General features: G+C 46.5%; 2 protein-coding genes across 3 annotated transcripts; both read left to right on the top strand.

The window, feature by feature from the left end:
• Nucleotides 1-11,558: 11,558 nt before the first annotated feature.
• Nucleotides 11,559-13,609, top strand: LOC121995441. The gene is made up of 2 exons (XM_042549181.1): nucleotides 11,559-12,746; nucleotides 13,348-13,609. Exon 1 carries the CDS (start codon nucleotides 11,559-11,561, stop codon nucleotides 12,723-12,725), a length of 1,167 nt encoding a protein of 388 aa, XP_042405115.1. The 3' UTR covers nucleotides 12,726-12,746; nucleotides 13,348-13,609.
• Nucleotides 13,610-14,980: 1,371 nt separating this feature from the next.
• On the top strand, nucleotides 14,981-17,387 carry LOC121998505 (U-box domain-containing protein 12-like). 2 transcript variants are annotated; one of them, XR_006116527.1, is made up of 4 exons: nucleotides 14,981-15,938; nucleotides 16,027-16,927; nucleotides 17,133-17,227; nucleotides 17,299-17,387. XR_006116527.1 is itself a non-coding variant. In XM_042553457.1 (3 exons), exons 1-2 carry the CDS (start codon nucleotides 15,289-15,291, stop codon nucleotides 16,910-16,912), a joined length of 1,536 nt encoding a protein of 511 aa, XP_042409391.1. In that variant the 5' UTR covers nucleotides 14,981-15,288; the 3' UTR covers nucleotides 16,913-16,927; nucleotides 17,133-17,387. The 2 variants fall into 2 exon arrangements, 1 of the variants encoding a protein (XP_042409391.1); XM_042553457.1 differs by having other exon boundaries at nucleotides 17,133-17,387.
• Nucleotides 17,388-18,792: the final 1,405 nt, after the last annotated feature.

The following is an 18,792-nucleotide window of genomic DNA, read 5'->3' as shown; positions in this document are numbered from 1 at the left end:
TACATACTCGATATCAATATCACGGTACCATTATGGACTATTATAACATATACCACGTAATATCACATTTTTTAGTTCGAAGATAATGTTGGGTCAACAATATATTCAAATTGTCATTCGATTTCAAACTAGGTATATTTATACTTGATGTGACAGAGATAGTAAGGGACCTGGATTAGTCCGACCCATATGGCAAATCCAGACTCAGTCAATACGAACCCTGATCAGTCCAACTCAAGATGAAGCTTGGGTTAAGTCAATCTAGCTTTTGACATGTTCAAGTTACGTCGAACTAGCTCTTCTGAGTTCAACTCATGTCAACTCCGCATAAGACCGAGCCAAACTTCAAACATGATTAGCAAAATCACCCCTAAGCTCGGATATGACATATCAGTTATAATGGCGTCAGTTACCAAAATGTGTGCCCTTAGGTGAAGAGGAAAAAAAGTATGTTCTTAGGAATCCTAATTATCTTTTTCACTTCCTATATGAGATAATAGTGACAATATCAGGAGGTACACTGTAACATTAGCTTTGTTATTATTGTAAGGAATTAGATGCGCTAAACTTGTAAACGCGCAGTGGAAAAATATTAGTTCTTTCAGAAGATTCATGCGAAGGGAAAAAAAAAAAATACAAAGTTTACATAAGAACATGAGAGATTATACCTTTGTAGTATGCTCACGGACTCCCGACAGTTCGGATCACAACACAATCTCACGTTCGCGCCTCTACGGTATCCACATGAACAAGCGTTCGTTTGTCTCACAAACTAACAAATGGATATAGGTTGTGCTAGTAATCTTGAGAATGGATTTCGGCCAAGAGAGGAGCAAGGAGAATCAAGATCTAAGCCAAAATAAAGAGAAAAACACTTAAGTATTTTCATCTAATGAAAACACTTAATTAGCATTAATAGCCTTAACAAGCACTTACACTCCATTAAGGACTACACACTTGTAACTCCTCATTTCAAATCCAATTTCGAAAATTGAATCATTGAATTTCGAAATTCAATGAATATCTCATTAATCCTCACTTGAGTCTAACTCAAGTCTCCTCACTTGAGTCTAACTAAGTCTAATTCACTTGAATCTAATTCAATCGAGTCTTACTCAATTAATCTCATACTATTCAAATTCAATGAATCACATTTCATTAATTTGAATTGACTCCTTGAGTCTAGTTTGAATTGGACTTAATCTAACAATTAGATTCAATTGAGTCTAACTCAATAAGCCCAATTCGGATGAGACTTAATCCAATGATTCATCATATGAACTCATCTTCAAATCTACTTGTTCTTTGTGTGTGACTCAATAGGTTCTCGTAATGTTGGCAATGTACCTAAATCAACATTTAGATACATAAGTGATCCTGTCCTAATGCTGAATCAACGGACGCTGGGCACGTGGCGCTCCCCGGCTGCTGACGTGGATCTTCGACTGATTGCACGAACCTCCGGCGAACCTGCACAGAAGTCGGGTCGGGAAGGGGTTCCCGGCGACGACCCTCCGACGCTCAAGTCAGGCAAGCAAGTAGTGAAAAAAGTTGCTCCAAAGGTGTCCCACGCGTACCTCCGGCGAAGTATAAGGCTCTTTATATAGAGCGGTGAAAGAGCTCCTGCACGTCCACCGAGGCGCATACGTGTCCGCAGCCCATACCTCAATATGTGTCTATCAGAAAGCTTACCTGACGCCATACTGCTACAGTCCAAGTACGTCTTCGATGGGACAACAGAACACCTCGTTGTCAGACTTGGAGTATGACCTAGCCATAGGACTTGACAGCTGTCATAAGATGTTCTGGTCCTCCTCTACCGACCACAGGCCGGGGCGTCCATCCGGCCGGCGGGCCGGGGCGTCCGTCCGGCAAGCGGGACGGGGCGTCCGTCCGGCTGGCATTCTTCTTACGCCTGGCCGGACGACACTTACTTTACGTCCGGCCTTCTCTCTCCATCGGCATGCTGGGGAGATCTTCGGTAAGATGTTATGTAGGGACTACTAGCAGTATGTTACATTGCCTTTGGACGATCATGACGTCCGCTCGGCCCTTCGTTACTGTTCAATCGAGCGTCAGAACCCCGATCCCTGTCAGGGCGTCTTTTTATTATCGGATGTTCATCGGTCGGCCGGTCGGGAGGCCGACTCATCCTTCTCTGTTCGGCCGGTCGATTTGCCCTTCTCTCATGAGTCCGGTCGGCTCACCCTTCTCCGATGGACCACCTGGCCCTTTGACTTCCACGTGGCGTTGACCCCTCGCTATGGGGTCCCGTGTTCTAACCGCCGGATCACTTGCCTTCCCCTCAAGTCTAGTCGAAGGAGGCGAAGTCCGACTGACTAGACTGCCGATCTGACAGAGTAACGACCGATACATTAATCCGCTCGGCCAGGCTTAGGGATGCTCATCCATTCGGCGGTACTTTGCCCATGCCTTGTATTCCCTTGGAATCCGTGTCCCATCCTCTCCTCTACTGCCCATCACGTGTGCTGCGCACGGTAAGGGGCGATCATTAAATGCGACCTATATTCTGCTGACACGTGGCGATCATGCTTTTGTTAGTGTATGGCGGTGGCGTCACTTCTGATGGGACGGCCGCCGTTTGAAATGAACGGCTGGATGATGGCCTCGTTCTTCACGACCTAGATCGGACGGTGGAGGCTGCTCTCGGGCGGCGATATAAAGCCCGCGACTCCTTTTTCGCCGCATTGTTGCTTCATCCTCCTCCAGCGCCCCTCTGCTCTTTTTCTTCTTCGGCGACCTTGCCCCTCAACTCTTCGGTAACCCCCAGGCCCCAGTCGACCATCCCCTTTTGCTCGTAAGACCCTTTTCCTCGCTCCCTACGTTTTCTTCTTTCTGTTAATCGTTTCATTCAGTCGGTTTCCCTTCATTCCTTGCTCGAACCTTCCCTTTTGGTTCCGCATTCTTGTCTTTCGACCATGACTAGCACCTCACAGTCGACCGGCGGCGCTCCTGGTCTATGGTACACGACCATGGAGAGCCGTTTTGACGAGGAGGACGCGTTGCGTCTCGCTCGGACTTACGACATCCCTTCCGACCACCACATAGTATTAGCCACACCGGCCGATCGGCCTCATGAACCGCCGCCCGGCACCATTCTCTTCTTCCGAGACCAATTTTTGGTCGGGCTACGCTTTCCACCCCATAAGTTTTTCGTGCAAGTCTGCAATTACTTCCGCATCCCGCTCGGCCAGCTAGTTCCGAATTCTATAAGGTTGCTGAGCGGGATGATAATTCTCTTTAAACTGAACGGCATTCCCCTAGACCCAAAAAATTTCCACTACTTCTACTACCCAAAGCAAGCCGAGTGGAGTACCTTCGTTTTTCAATCTAGGATAGGTTTCGTCCTTTTTGATAACATGCCGAGCTCCAACAAACATTGGAAGGAGCACTTTTTCTACGCGCGTTTCCCCGAGCCACCTGCCTTCCGTATCAAATGGCAGACGGCGATGCCAGCGCAACCGGAGCTCGGCAAGTTCAGGGGTGATCCGGCCTACCTTCATGCAGCCGACCGGCTGGTCGGCCAGCGGTATCACATCGACAAGCTGCTCCTTCCGGGAGTATTGTATCTATTCGACCTGTCTTCCATCCCAGCCGATCTGCCCTGCAGCATGAGTAAGTTCTCTTATTTTCCCATTTCTTTTGTTCTAACTGATTTATTCTTTGCTTCTGCAGCTGAAGTAATGTGGCGAGCCAAGGCTATCGAGCGGCTGAAACTGAGAGCCGATGAGATCGAGGCGGCCAAGAATAAGGAGGTCGTCGAGCGGGGCCTGGCTTCAGTTGATCCGGCCGGCGAAGAAGGTGAGGGGACTCAGGATGTCCCCGAAGCCTTAGATGCTCCTGCCTCTCGCGACGAGGTCGCGGGCGACATAGAACCCTCTACTCAAGTCGAGGTAGAGGGTCGTTCGGCCGACGACGTTCCCCTGGCCACTCGGAAGCGCAGACGGCCAGAGTCAGCATCTACACCAACTCCATCTGATGAGCCACAGTCCGAGCGGGGCGATGAAGCTCCAATGTTATCCGGGACAGTTTATATAGAGAGTACCCCGACGTCGCACGGCTCTCCAAGGGCTACCTCTGAGGTGCCGCCCTCCAGTCCTCTCCGAACACTACGGCGTCTTAAGCGGTTGGGCGAACGTCCTTCTTCCTCCACCGGTGGGTCGTCCGGTAAGGCCGCCGCTTCTCTGGGCGATCCGAGCGGCCCAAAGTTGATAAAAACCGTCCTGCGCCTCCCTTCTGAAGAATACATGGCGGTCGCTGATCGGTCGGTGGTTCCCGAGCATCAAATCACACTCACGGGCCCTCTCGCCAAGGCTTGGGAGGATGCTCGTCTCAGAATTGCCATGCTAACCCCTGGGCAGCTCGGCGACAACAATTTACAACAGGCGACCGGGGTATGTTCTCTCGCTTTGTTGGTTATTGTGGATCGAATTTCTAAGTTGTTCATATCCGTTCGCAGAACTGGGTGGAGCAGATTGCCATCAGCAATCGATTAGCCGAGCTGGAGGACGAGTTGAAAAAACTCAAAGCTGTGGGGGACAGCAGACAATCGACGGCCGCCCTGGAGAAGGCCAAGAGGTTGCTAGAAGCCGAGCGGGGTAAGACTTCCGGCTTGACAAGCGAGGTTGCCCGCTCGAAGCCTTAGTCAAGCAGCGGGACAAAGAAATTAAGACCGCGACCGCTCGGAAGCTCAAGGCCATTGATGACATGGACCTGATGAAGGTAGAAAATCGGGGGCTGGAGCAGCGGGTGAAAGAGCTGGACGCCTCACTGATTGCCGAACGGGAGGGTCACTCCGCCGATCGGACAAAAGCAGAAGGGGCCTTGCAAAATCTTCAAGCTGCTCTGGACGCTTCCAAGGCTACTCTCAAGGAGTATCAAGATGGAGAGCCCGGTCGATCGGCGGGGGGTGCGCAAAGCCTTCGTCCGCTCGGACGAGTTTGGTGAGAAATTTAGTGACAAGCTCTCCTTAACTTTCGAGGAGGCAATCAAAGTAGCGGTGGAGTATATGAAAAACAAGGGCCATGTTCCTGCCGATCTGTCCGTCCCTGCCGAAGACCTGGCGACCATGATGGGCTCCATCCCTGACCATCTTTTTAATTTTGATGACTAAGAATGAGTGTCTGTGAGGTTATTTTGTAATTTTCTGCATGCATGCTGTTCGGGGCAAACACTATAAATTTTGTCTATCCGCCGGTCGGAGTGAATGAATTGTCTCCTTTTGTTATTTGCTTGTTCTTCCAGCGTCCAATTTTTTATTTTTGCCTTGGTCTTAAGTTTTTTGTGCCCCAAGTACATTTTATAAAGGAGCCGCTCGGCCATACAATGTTACGGCGGGCCCGACCGAGGTTTACGCAGGAAACCATTCGTCTGGCGGCCTTATAGGCCGGGTCGCCCGTCAAATTTTACCGTCGGAATTAGACTACCTTCCGATCGGTGGGTTTATAGACGCCGATTTGTCTCTTGATTTTTAACGTCGGAGCTCGACGGTCTTCCGCTCGGAAGTTTATAGACGCCGGCTCGTCTCTCGATATTTAACGTCGGAGCTCGACGGTCTTCCGCTCGGATGTTTATAGACGCCGGCTCGTCTCTCGATATTTAACGTCGGAGCTCGACGGTCTTCCGCTCGGACGTTTATAGACGCCGGCTCGTCTCTCGATATTTAACGTCGGAGCTCGACGGTCTTCCGCTCGGACGTTTATAGACGCCGGCTCGTCTCTCGATTTTTAATGTCGGAGTTCGACGGTCTTCCGCTCGGACGTTTATAGACGCCGGCTCGTCTCTCGATTTTTAATGTCGGAGCTCGACGGTCTTCCGCTCGGAAGTTTATAGATGTCGGCTCGTCTCTCGATATTTAACGTCAGAGCTCGACGGTCTTCCGCTCGGACGTTTATAGACGTCGGCTCGTCTCTCGATATTTAACGTCGGAGCTGGACGGTCTTCCGCTCGAACGTTTATAGACGCCGGCTCATCTCTCGATATTTAACGTCGGAGCTCGACGGTCTTCCGCTCGGATGTTTATAGACGCCGGCTCGTCTCTCGATATTTAACGTCGGAGCTCAACGGTCTTCCGCTCGAACGTCGGCTCGTCTCTCGATATTTAACGTCGAAGCTCGACGGCCTTTAAGGCTACTTTTAACACAGCCGGTCGGCGAAGATATTTGTCATCTTTATAATTTTGATTCCTGCATTACAATGACATAGGCGACCGAAATGTATATAAATTTACATTTAGCGCACCTTTCTCCCAGCTCGGATAACGTACTCCCGGCCGAACGGCTCAGGGTCTTCTTCGTCGAGCGCTTGGCTCGGATAACATACTCCCGGCCGAACGGCTCGGGGTCTTCTTTGTCGAGCGCTGGGCTCAGATACTGTACTCCTGGCCGAACGACGCGGGGTCTTCCTCGTCAAGCGTTTGGCTCGAATATTATACCTCCGGCCGAACGACTCAGGGCCTTCGGCATCGAGCGCTTGGCTCGGATATTATACCTCCGGCCGAATGGCTCGGGGCCTTCATCGTCGAGCGCTTGGCTCGGTTATTATACCTCCGGCCGAACGGCTCGGGGCCTTCTTCGTCAAGCGCTTGGCTCGGTTATTATACCTCCGGCCGAACGGCTCGGTGCCTTCTTCGTCGAGCGCTTGGCTCGGTTATTATACCTCCGGCCGAACGGCTCGGGGCCTTCTTCGTCGAGCGCTTGGCTCGGATACTATACCTCCGGCCGAACGGCTCGGGGCCTTCGTTGTCGAGCCTTTGGCTCGGATACTATACCTCCGGCCGAACGGCTCGGGGCCTTCATTATCGAGCGCTTGGCTCGGATATTATACCTCCGGCCGAATGGCTCGAGGCCTTCGTTATCGAGCGCTTGGCTCGGATATTATACCTCCGGCCGAATGGCTCAGGGCCTTCTTCGTCGAGTGCTTGGCTCGGTTATTATACCTCCGGCCGAACGGCTCGGGGCCTTCATTCGTCGAGCGCTTGGCTCGGATATTATACCTCCGACCGAATGGTTCGGAGCCTTCGTTGTCGAGCCTTTGGCTCGGACATTATACCTCCGGCCGAATGGCTCGGGGTCTTCGCCATTGAACCTTTGACTCATGTAATTATACGCCCGGCCGATCGGCACGGGGTCTTCGCCTTTGAACCTTTGACTCATGTAATTATACGCCCGGCCGATCGGCACGGGGTCTTCGCCTTCGAGTCTTTGACTCATGTATTTATACGCCCGGGCGATCGGCACGGGGTCTTCGCCTTCGAGTCTTTGACTCATGTATTTATACGTCCGCCCGATCGGCACGGGGTCTTCGCCTTCGAGTCGGTGGCTCAGATCTTATACACCATGAAGATAGGCTGCTCGGCGTATAATACCAATTGCGTTTAACATTTTGCTTCCTGTATTTCAAATATACAGTCAAACAGAAAATATACAGCATACATTACATTGGCGCACCTTTCACCTTGGCCCGGAAAGGCTAGAGATAATTTGTGCTTCATGGTTGATCCAAGTCCCAATCCATCTTCATCCGCTCGGCGGTGCTCCCCGTTGAATGCCGGTTGAATCTTTGTCTCGGGGGAGGCGTCCGCTCGGCCACCTGATGCTGACGTTGTTTGTTGCTCCAGCCGCTCGGCTTGCGCATTCTCTCTCTGTTGCTCCACGAGCTTAGCTGCTCTTGCCTTGATTAGAGCGTCGAGCTCCTTCGTGGAGAGCATCACTGTATGCTGTCGTCCAACCTCGTCCATTTGTTCCATTCGGATGCAGGAGCGTTCCCACAGACGACGCCAATTTGATCCTGTCCGAATGCTGAATCAACGGACACTGGGCACGTGGCGCTCCCCGGCTGCTGACGTGGATCTTCGACTGGTTGCACGAACCTCCGGCGAACCTGCACAGAAGTCGGGCCGGGAAGGGGTTCCCGACGGCGACCCTCCGACGCTCAAGTCAGGCAAGCAAGTAGTGAAAAAGTGGCTCCAAAGGTATCCCACGCGTACCTCCGGCGAAGTATAAGGCTCTTTATATAGAGCGGTGAAAGAGCTCCTGCACGTCCATCGAGGCGCATACGTGTCCGCAGCCCATACCTCGGTATGTGTCTGTCAGAAAGCTTACCTGACGCCATACTGCTACGGTCCAAGTACGTCTTCGATGGTACAACAGAACACCTCGTTGTCAGACTTGGAGTATGGCCTAGCCATAGGACTTGATAGCTGTCATAAGATGTTCTGGTCCTCCTCTACCGACCACAGGCCGGGGCGTCCGTCCGGCCGGCGGGACGGGGCGTCCATCCGGCTGGCATTCTTCTTACGCCTGGCCGGACGACACTTACTTTACGTCCGGCCTTCTCTCTCCATCGGCATGCTGGGGATCTTCGGTAAGATGTTATGTAGGGACTACTAGCAGTATGTTACATTGCCTTTGGACGATCATGACGTCCGCTCGGCCCTTCGTTACTGTTCAATCGAGCGTCAGAACCCCGATCCCTGTCAGGGCGTCTTTTTATTATCGGATGTTCATCGGTCGGCCGGTCGGGAGGCCGACTCATCCTTCTCCGTTCGGCCGGTCGATCTGCCCTTCTCTCATGAGTCCGGTCAGCTCACCCTTCTCCGATGGACCACCTGACCCTTTGACTTCCACGTGGCGTTGACCCCTCACTATGGGGTCCCGTGTTCTAACCGCCGGATCAATAAGCAATGAGTGGCGTCTAGCATGACATCATTGCTACCCAAGTGACGAGAAAGTCGAGATCCGACCTAACATGCCCGTGGCTATTATCTTGTATGACTTTGTCCCTCTATCCTTGATATGTAGGTTGATCAATGAGGCATAGACCATGTCATCCTCTTATCAACCTTTGTGTTTCTTGATCTCTAAGTAGACACACTCAATCAAGCCGCTCACTTGGCTATCAGGATTCATAAACTTTAGTACTTAGCCTAGAGGTCTAGAGTTCAAATCCTAGGGAAGACAAAAATCTACTGGCCAGGGGTGGGAATACCTAGTGAGTAACGACATGGCCAAGGATCGTCGGTCAACGACATAAGGGGTCGTTAGTTGGCCCGCTAGTTGGGCCGTCCAAGGGGCGGCCAAGGGGCCGCCAAATGGGCTGCCAGTTGGGTCGCCCAAGGGGTCGGGTCGTTACAAGCTCAATATCTCATATTGACTCATTTGCGCATGACCATGCTTTCTTGTGTCCTACTAATCAAGGGGTTCACAAATATCGCTTCCGTCATATGAAAGGGATAGATCCCATATACATCACTCACATCCCTCTGCATAATTCGTTACATACCCAATAATCGACTTTATTATCCACCTTGTTACAAGTAATGTTTGCTGATACCAAAGTACACAACTCCTTATGTAAACCGTAGTGACTTCAGGTCTAAGGACTATTCATATCAATAGTCACATAAGAATGTTTATGACACTCATATAACGATCCATGAAACATTCTCATGGCGGGTCATTGAGTATATATTATCTAATATATATCTATGTGTAAACCTGATATCTCATATCCATGACTTGTGATATTAAGTCATCCGTTGACCTATATGCTAATCTCAATGCATTAATATTATCCTTGTATATTAATGCTTGATTAGAAATAGTTTAGAGTAGTGTTCTATATATATCTACATATCTCACTATTAATTCAACTAATTGATATATTGTAGATAAGAACCTACTATCCAATGACATTATTATACTTATTCAATCGACACTGAACTGAAATAAATATAATAACCAACGTTATCTTTTGTTAATAATGATATATAATACAAAATGAGCCCTTTACAATCATCTCATAATTGATATTAAGTCTAACACTAACAATTATTACTTCTTTATTATCTTCTCTCTTTCATAATTTAACTTAAGCGTTGGAGGGGTCTCATTAAGATCTGTCTTAACATTTTTTTTAACCTTTTTTTCAATCCTTTCTATCCCCTTTATTAAGTCGTCATCACCGGATATCTTTATCAGAATATTTTTATTGTAGATTTGACTATTATTGACACGAGAGAAGCCGAACTGATACATTTCTAACCTAATAAAAGAATTCGACTACGTATAGATAGATAAATATATATAACTAGGAGTCAACACATCCCCTAATCTCAAACCTATCAAGACTCCTCTCAAATCTATCCAACATTGAAGATCAAAAATATTTTTGTTTATGTATGAGTGTGTATTTTTTATATAGACCAACTATTAAACTATTAGAAGTATACTTATACAGCCATTAAATACGAAAATATACGAGAAGTAGATATGCCTTATCCATAACATCTATCTAAGAAATCACACACATCCAACCACCCTAAAGATATTTAATGCAAACTAGTATTTCATCTATGCGAGACACGGAGGTTATTTGTTCTGAAGAGATAAAAAAAATAGATAGATATAGTTGTGATTTTTGTTTTCAAATACAATTGTATTAGAACATCAACATCAACCACTCTATCCAAAATTTTTATCTTAAATTTTGGATAAGGTAACTAAAAGCCCTCTGCATTAGTTACTATATTCATTCTCTAAATTTAGATTTGATAAATAATGATTCTCTAATTTTAAGGAATGGAACTTTTATCTTAAAAATAAAATAATATTTCTTTTTAAGGTTTCTCCTTTCACTCAATATTTTCAATCTTTCTCCTTGCATTCATTCTATAAATATAATAATAAAAAATAGAAGAAAGAGAAGAAAATAATAAAAAATTAAGGATGATGAAAATTTTAGGATATTTGATGTAGTGCGTAGTAAAAAATAATTATCTAAATTTAATAAAGTGGATCATTTACTCTAAATTTTAGATAAAATAATAGAGAAATTGATGTGGATGTCGAAATAGATTGTAGATATATTGATATATTGTGATATAAAAGGAATAAGAAAGAGAAAGTTAGAGTAAAAATTGAGAGAGAGGAAGAAAATCATAAAAACCCAATGAAAATTGAGGTTATATATATATATATATATATATATATATATATATATAATTCCACTTGATTTTCCATTCAAGGAAACAGAGGGAAAGTAGGTCGTTGCTCATGTTTTCTTCCTCAGGTTTTTGAGTTTTTCCCTCTTAGGAAACATTGTGTAAGTGATGGTGTCTTTTGGATGTCACGTGAGCAAGTTTGACTAATTCAGACACTATTCCGTAACTTTGTATATTATAAAGTTCTATAATTACCGCCGTTAATTATTTTGATAATTAATAAGCTAATCCCTTATGATAATAGTTAATCACGCGCCTAATCACGTAAAGTCATCTCAATAATTACTTGCATTACACTAAACTCGATTAATAACTCCGCCATAGTACAGGCCTACTAGAAGTCTAGAATCCGATGGATGTGTTACGCTTACTCACCGGTAAAGTTTCTCCGCTTCCCGGGGCTGCTCTATCTCGCTTCATTAAAAAGGAGTTCACTTCCTCTCCTCTTCTTCTTTAAGAAAACGAAGCGTCATCTTCGTGCTCGATTCCCACCGAACTTCATCCTTCGATCGCTTGGAAATCTCCGTCTTAGAGGATGCCTCATCCCATTCTCGCGTGCTTCCGGGGCGGGGGCAGCGGCGGCGGCGGCGGCGAGGCGTCCGCGTCGACCGCCGCAATGCGGAGCCGGACGACCTCCGTCTACGAGACTCGCCTCGCTCTCGCAGCGCTCAGTTGGTCCCGTACCGTCCTCGGCCTGTCACTTCGCGCCGTTCTCCGCCTCGATGGCGAACAAGAAGGGGATGCGCGAGAGGAGCCCCTCGTTTTCCGCATCAGGCCGTGGCTTTTGTGGAAGCGGCGCGGCTCGAGGCGGTTCCGCTTCAATGACCGCGGTGGCCGGCGCCGCTCCGTGGACTTCGTGTGGGACCTCAGGCGCGCGAGCTTCCCACCTTGGGGCAGCTGCGAGCCCTCCGGAGGGTTCTTCGTCGCAGTCTCCGTCGACGGTGAGATGCTCCTCGTCGCTGGGGATATGATCGACGAAGCGTACAAGAAGGCCAAGGTTCAGCAGAGTCCCGCGTGCAGGGCACTGGTATCGAGGTTGGAGCACGCGGTGATGGGTGAGTATAGCGGCGGCAGGAGGTCGTACCGGACCCGTGCCTGGATAGGCGACCGGTACCGCGAGATCTCAATCGAACTCGGGGCGAAGGAGAAGGGGAAAGAAATGTGGATGTCGGTGGAGATCGACGGCAAGCGGCTCTTGTTCGTGAGGCGTCTCCGGTGGAAGTTCCGGGGGAACGAGAGATCGGAGCTCGACGGAGGCTGGATTCATTTCTCCTGGGATCTCCACAACTGGTTCTTCCAGTCTAAGGACCGCAAACCGATACCGCCAGCCGCCGGCGCCCGCGACTCCGCCCCGGAAGAGCTAGGGCACGCCGTGTTTCTGCTTCGGTTCGAGGGCCCGCAGAAGTCAAGTCCTCAGCGAGAGGATAATTTTACCAGAAGTTCAATCTTCAGAAATTGGGTGACCGAGAGATACGATAGAAAGACGGGGCTCATTAATTGGAGCTGGAGTGGCAGTGAAGTTGTCGGCGAGCATAGAAGGCGAGGGAGGAAGAGCAGCACGCAGAAATCCAGCTACTCCTCTTCGGCTTCGTCGGCCTCGTCAGCTAGCACTTGGTCGGTGATGGAATGGGCGAGCCCAGAGGAAGTGGAGCTGCGGCGAGTGCAGGGCTTCTCCCTACTTGTCTACGCCTGGAAGAATTGATCCACTGGAGAACAATTTGGGGTAAGCATTTCACCTCTCTTCCTTTCTTTCGAGTAATTTGCAGTTCATACTTATTTTTCTAAATAGTCTGAACTGGTTCGATCTTTTGCTTCCGAGAATGTATGCCTGAATCTATTGCGATATATTTCATTATCTATGTATGCTGAGATCTAGTATTCGATAAAAAAAGAAGTTTTTTTCTCAATAGTCTACTGAATTCATTTCCATGGCTGCTTACAAATTTCTCTGCTTTTATGACATCCTTCAAGTTTGTCTGCATTAAGTAGGATTTGGTATCCAGCTGTTTGTTCTTCCTTACCAACTTAAAGAATAAGCTATTCTGATGGTCTGGCCTAACTTGATACTTGAGCATTCATCATTAGAGATCAAGTCTTCTTCCTACTCGACATCAGAACATTAAAAAAAAAAACTCAAGCCCAATTTCATCTCGTCCATTTTTTCTCACCTAGTTTCCTCTCCATTCTTTTTCTTTTTGGCAACTTGAGTAATTTCATACTGTTGAGATGTCATGGATTTTAGCGTGAGGGGAGGCTGCCCACCTCTGCCTTGTGGTTTGCAGTTTGTGTGTGGTTTTTTAAAGCAAGTTTGCCGGTTCTGATAGGGATGGAACCAAGCCCACAGTTTGGGTGGCTATTCACTCTGCTGAATTGTGGGGACTCAGAGACTACATAAGTTATGTGAGCTTTCTTGCTTCCGTATGCCAATTTTGTCTGTCTGTTCTGGTTCCACGTGCTTGGGCAATTTGTGGTCAATTGTCCGTGCAACAACAGTTGTATCACATGAAATTAATAGTTTGAAGTTCTTCTGTTACTGTAACAGTGAGAACAAGCTGCAACAGTTTGTTAATGTGATTTTTTAGTAAATTTCTCATCTTCAATTTAGTTTAGGACTTAATTGAGATTATCCCATTTGTATCTTGATCCCATTTGTATCTTGATCCCATTTGCATATTGTAATTGAAAATTGTAGTATATTGTTAGTTGATTTGCTTCAACAGAAGGATATGTATGGGTTTATAAATCATATTACGTAGCATTTGAAAACCATAATATATTGATTAAAAAACATTAGTATATGAGTTCATAAATCGTAGTATATGTGATTAACTGATTATAAAATATGTGAGATTCAAAATCGTAGTTTATCATACCTGCCTTAATTAAATAGTATGATAAGAATCCAGTGACAACCATTATGATATGTTGAAATAAGCTTTAGACAAAAACCACAATACAACCTCAAGAACAATCAAAATGACAATCATTTTAATATGTTGAAACACTAGACAACATCGATGGCATCCATAAGAAGAGAGCATAAGATTTTTGGACTTTTTCATTGAGTTCATGGAAAGTTTTCCACATCAACTAACGCAATTAGTGCACTTCAAATACGAGTCAACTAGCTTTAATGTTACAGTCTGTTCTTTTATTAGGCATTTATTCATTTTAGTTGAAGTTTTTTAAATTCATGAGTTGGAAGTCTTTATTAATGAATGGTGAATTTGGAAAAGGTGAGCTTTTCGAGTTCAGATGCAGCAGAAAGTCGTAATCCCACGATCTTGACTTGCTATTCCATCTTACTGAAGTTTAATGTCTTCTGCTCATTGTATTCTTTGAATTGTGTGATTCATTTCATTTGTTTGTTTGACTCACAGGAAATTTATAAATAATAGACGAAGGATTAAGAATGATTTGCTCAGCTTGTTTAGTAAGTTTATTGGTTCTCTTGATCTATTGATCCTACTTGCTTAATCCCTTTGTCTGCATGTTCATTCGGCTTGCTTAGCTGACCTGACCCACTTGGTCCTATGTGCTTGCTGCTGCTGCTGCAAACACATCACGATTGTGAATTAGTTTTTGATTCGATATAAGTGTACATGGTCGGCTTAATTATTGTGGGTTGGAATGCATCTCATCTAATAATCCATGTTTACAAGAAATTAATTTATAATATGACTACTGTTCCTGCTCCCTCATATGAATGATGAATCTTGATTCCCTGCCCCAATGTATTGGACACTGCTCCTCTTTGCATTACTTTTGACTAACATAATTACAATCACTTTACTATTATTTATCGTAATGATGGGAAAAAGATCAAGTAGTTATATGATAATAGTTTTGCATGATTAAAAATAATTATTATAAATATGTGTATTTGTTTCATATAATTGCTGATTATCTACTATCTCTACAAATAAGTTAAAAATGCACGAACTATTCAACTAATTTTTATTTTTTTTCGTATTTTTGAAGTAAAAAACAAATAACAAATTCAAAATACATTCACATAATCTCTAAAATTCTTTAGAAGTAAAAAAAAAATGAAAAATACATGTATTGATTAGGTTTAGGACCACGTTACCATATTTAGTAAACATTTAATAGTAGTGCACATCTTTGCACGCACGGCGCACGCAGAGAGAGAGAGAGAGAGAGAGCCTCGGTGTGGCAAGCTTCTTCTCCAAGCTCGCCTTCGTCTTCTCGGTCCTTTCCTGCACGCCTTCTTCCTAAAAGCTCACGCCTATTGATCACCCGCCATGGCCGAGTGCGAACGCCCGGACCCCGTCGCTGGCAGCTTCCGCCTTTGGCCTGCATTCTCTCCTGCATCCCTCCGCCGCCGGTTCCTCGATGCGATCGCCTGCGGTGCCCGCGGCCGTCGTAAGGTCTGTGGAGGCGTCGACGCTGCGGAGCCCCGACCTATTGGTCCCCGTCCTGGAGGGTCGGACCGGCTCGCTGAGCTGCTGCAGGAGGAGGCCGCCGATTCCGTCGCCGTCTATGCCACCGAAGACGCGGCGCGAGGAAAGATCGTCGACGCTGCCGAGCCCCGACCTATCGGTTCGCGTCCCAGAGGCTCGGAGCGGCTCGCTGAGCTGCTGCATGAAGAGGCCGCCGATTCCGTCGCCGTCGATGTCGCCGAAGACGCGGCGGGAAGACAGATCACATCTTTGGAGGAGCTACAGCGCGTGGTGACCCTGATGCAGCTCGAAGGCTGGAATGCTAGCAAGGCTCGCAGAATGGCGGCCGCGACGGATGTGCGCAGACTCGCCAAGGATAACCCCGAGGCCAGGGAGATGCTCGCTTTGCTTGGGGCGATCCCTCCGTTGGTCGCAATGCTGGACTCCGAGGAGCCTGACGGCCAGATCGCCGCGCTATACGCGCTTCTCAATCTAGGGATTGGAAGCGAGTTGTAAGCCCCAGATTCCTCGAAGCGAGATCGAAGCTCTGTTCTTGCCGTTGTTTTTATTACGATTTCTTATCAATGCGTACGATTCCAGGAACAAGGCGTCGATCGTGAATGCCGGCGCAGTTCACAAGATGCTACGCTTGATCGAGTCCGGGAGCTCTTTGGCGGTCTCCGAAGCTATCGTCGCCAATTTCCTCGGCCTCAGCGCGTTGGACTCCAACAAGCCGCTCATCGGCGCCTCTGGCGCGATCCCCTTCTTGTTATCCACCTTCCAAAACCCTGACACAAGCCCCACTGCAAGGCAAGATGCCCTCCGCGCGCTCTTCAACCTCTCCATCGCCTTCTCCAATCTTCCCCTCCTCATCGACGCCGGCACCGTCCCCTCTCTCCTGGTTTCTATCGGGGACATGGCCGTGAGCGAACGATCCCTCGCGGTGCTCTCCAACCTCGTTGCCTACGTAGAGGGGCGCCGCGCCTTGAGCCGCTCCCCTGACGCCTTCGCCATCCTCGTCGACGTCCTCGGGTGGTGCGACGCCGCCGCATGCCAGGAGATCGCGGTGTACGTGCTGATGGTGATGGCCCACAAAGGGCACAGCGACCGGGCTGCAATGGTCGCCGCCGGGGCCGTCTCTGCCCTCTTGGAGATCGCTCTCTTGGGCACTCTGCTCTCCCAGAAGCGCGCCTCCCGTCTTCTGGAAATTCTGACGGCCGACAAAGGCAAAGGAGTGTCGAACATCGCTTCCAGTTCGGTCACGTTGGCAGTGTCGGCGCCACTGTCCGGGCGTGCGGCTCCGATAGCACCAGCGACAGAAGGGATGAGCGAGGAGAGGAAAGCTGTAAAGGAATTAGTGCAGCAGAGCTTGCAAAGCAACATGCGAAGGATCATCCGGCGAGCGAAATTGCTGCCGGACTTCACGCCGTCGGATCGGTTCAAGAAGCTCACTATCACCTCGACGTCCAAAAGCTTGCCTTTCTAAAATGATGAAGAGAAGGTAATCCAATCGATCATGGAATGCAGATCTCTTTGGATGCAATTCTTTTCCTGTGTGTTTTCTCTTTGTTCTTCCAGGTTGAAATAATTAATAATGTGACATGAAGAAAGCCTGGATGTACTTTATCTTTAAATAAAAAATTAGAGTTGACAATACTTGATCTTTCAAACATGCGCCTACTAACCAGATCCATGTGTTTTTGCAGGAGGAAGACGAAGTAGGTTATTCAAGATGTACTCGAAGCAATCCTCCACCGTTTTGTCTCGTCCATGGATTACAATTTGTAAAGCTTTAAAAAAGGTTAGCTAGTCACCTGTTCTTTGTTTGTTTGTGTGTCTCTAGGAATAATGTGGTTTGCGTTTTGTCAATAGCTGTGGCTTCTAGTGGTCAAAGGCATGGAGTTTATGTAGCATGGCTTTGGATTTCTCCTGTGAATCACTCAGAAGGCACACCTTCAAAATGCATAGGGTCTTTCTTCATTTTGGATTGTTTAAAGCCTTGTTCTTCTTATTATTCTCAGCTAAAAGTTAGGATCCCAGATCCGGTCTTAGGTCGGGTTAATTGTAGAGATAAGTAACCATTACATTAATAATGCATAGTTGTTTGTTCTTATCCAAAAAAAGCTTGCAAGATGAAATTAAAGAGACAAAATCATTGTCCATTGGACATGGAGTTGTACCAATTGCCTACTATGATTCTGGTCCTCTTTCAACAACTAGATTCTCTGGTTAGATTTTAGAATTTCAACAGATTATTGATGTAGAGTAGCTTTGCAGATTTTCCAAATTATGTGCCTCTCTTTATTGGTTTCCTACTCGAGTTTCTTAGTTTTATCTTGAGAAAATAGCGGATTAGTGATCATGCCTTAAGTTGTCTAAAAAGTTGCAAAAAAGGTGGAACCACCACCTTAGCGGTCCCCTGGGTCCGACCCCACAGATATTCAGAGGGGATAAATCATGATTAAGTTGTCTAAAATATGATCATATCTTTAGTTGTCTATTAGCATGGATTTACGATGGCAAATGCCCACATGTTATTGTGGACTTGTGGTGATTTAAGCTTGTAAATGTTATCAATAAGATTTACACAAAATAACTTGAATATCATTTTTATAAAGATTGCCACAATATTGTTCTTGAGAATTCCTCTATTTGGAGTCTTCTTGTGCCAATTTCAGACAAGTGCTTTTATTTATTTTCATTTCCTTAGAAACATTTCAATAGAACCTTTCCATTTTATACAAAAAAAAGCATCATCATATAAGGAAAACACTATCACATAACTCCCTACTCAATGTCAATATCTAGTAGTTTATTTATCATAACAACGCCATAAAGCAACAACAAGATCTCACATGGCAAGCCCCCTGGGGCACTAAGAGGTGAGACCATAAAAACGACTCCCGATACAATGAGAGTTTGATTCTCTTCCAAATATATCATATGTCCAAGGCACTCAAATCACTCGTGATACTAGATTGTCCTCCAGGACTTATCGACGCTTTCGAATTTATCTTGATAGTAAGTGGAAAAAATTCTGTGAAATTTAGTCGATCATCTTCAAGATTACTCGATTAGAAGAGTTAGATATCTGTATTAAAAAAAAATCTCACATGGCAATAATCCTTTGAGAGAGAAAAATCATAATGTATGAAGCAACAAAATGAAGTCTAGTGGGACATATAATGAACCACATGTATAACTTTAAAGTCACAACTAAAACAAATTTACTTTCAAGACAATATATATAGGATTGAGCAACAATGCCGAGTCCGAACCCTCCGAGAATGAAGCTAGTGGTTAAAGAAAAGCAAAAGATGTGGTGAGCACAAATGAATTTAACGAGCTAAACTCATAATTGAATAT

The sequence above is a fragment of the Zingiber officinale genome, chromosome 6A, assembly GCF_018446385.1.
Source record: "Zingiber officinale cultivar Zhangliang chromosome 6A, Zo_v1.1, whole genome shotgun sequence".
In the NCBI taxonomy this organism is placed as follows: Eukaryota; Viridiplantae; Streptophyta; class Magnoliopsida; order Zingiberales; family Zingiberaceae; genus Zingiber; species Zingiber officinale.
This window is presented reverse-complemented; position numbering and strand designations above follow the sequence as displayed.

What these genes read in the sequence shown, in the direction of transcription:
- LOC121998505 (XM_042553457.1), top strand. Translation starts at nt 15,289, where the DNA reads ATGGCCGAGTGCGAACGCCCGGACCCCGTCGCTGGCAGCTTCCGCCTT. An exon ending in CTAGGGATTGGAAGCGAGTT is followed by an intron (nt 15,939 to 16,026) that starts GTAAGCCCCAGA and finishes GTACGATTCCAG; the next exon opens with GAACAAGGCGTCGATCGTGA.
- LOC121995441 (XM_042549181.1), top strand. Translation starts at nt 11,559, where the DNA reads ATGCCTCATCCCATTCTCGCGTGCTTCCGGGGCGGGGGCAGCGGCGGC.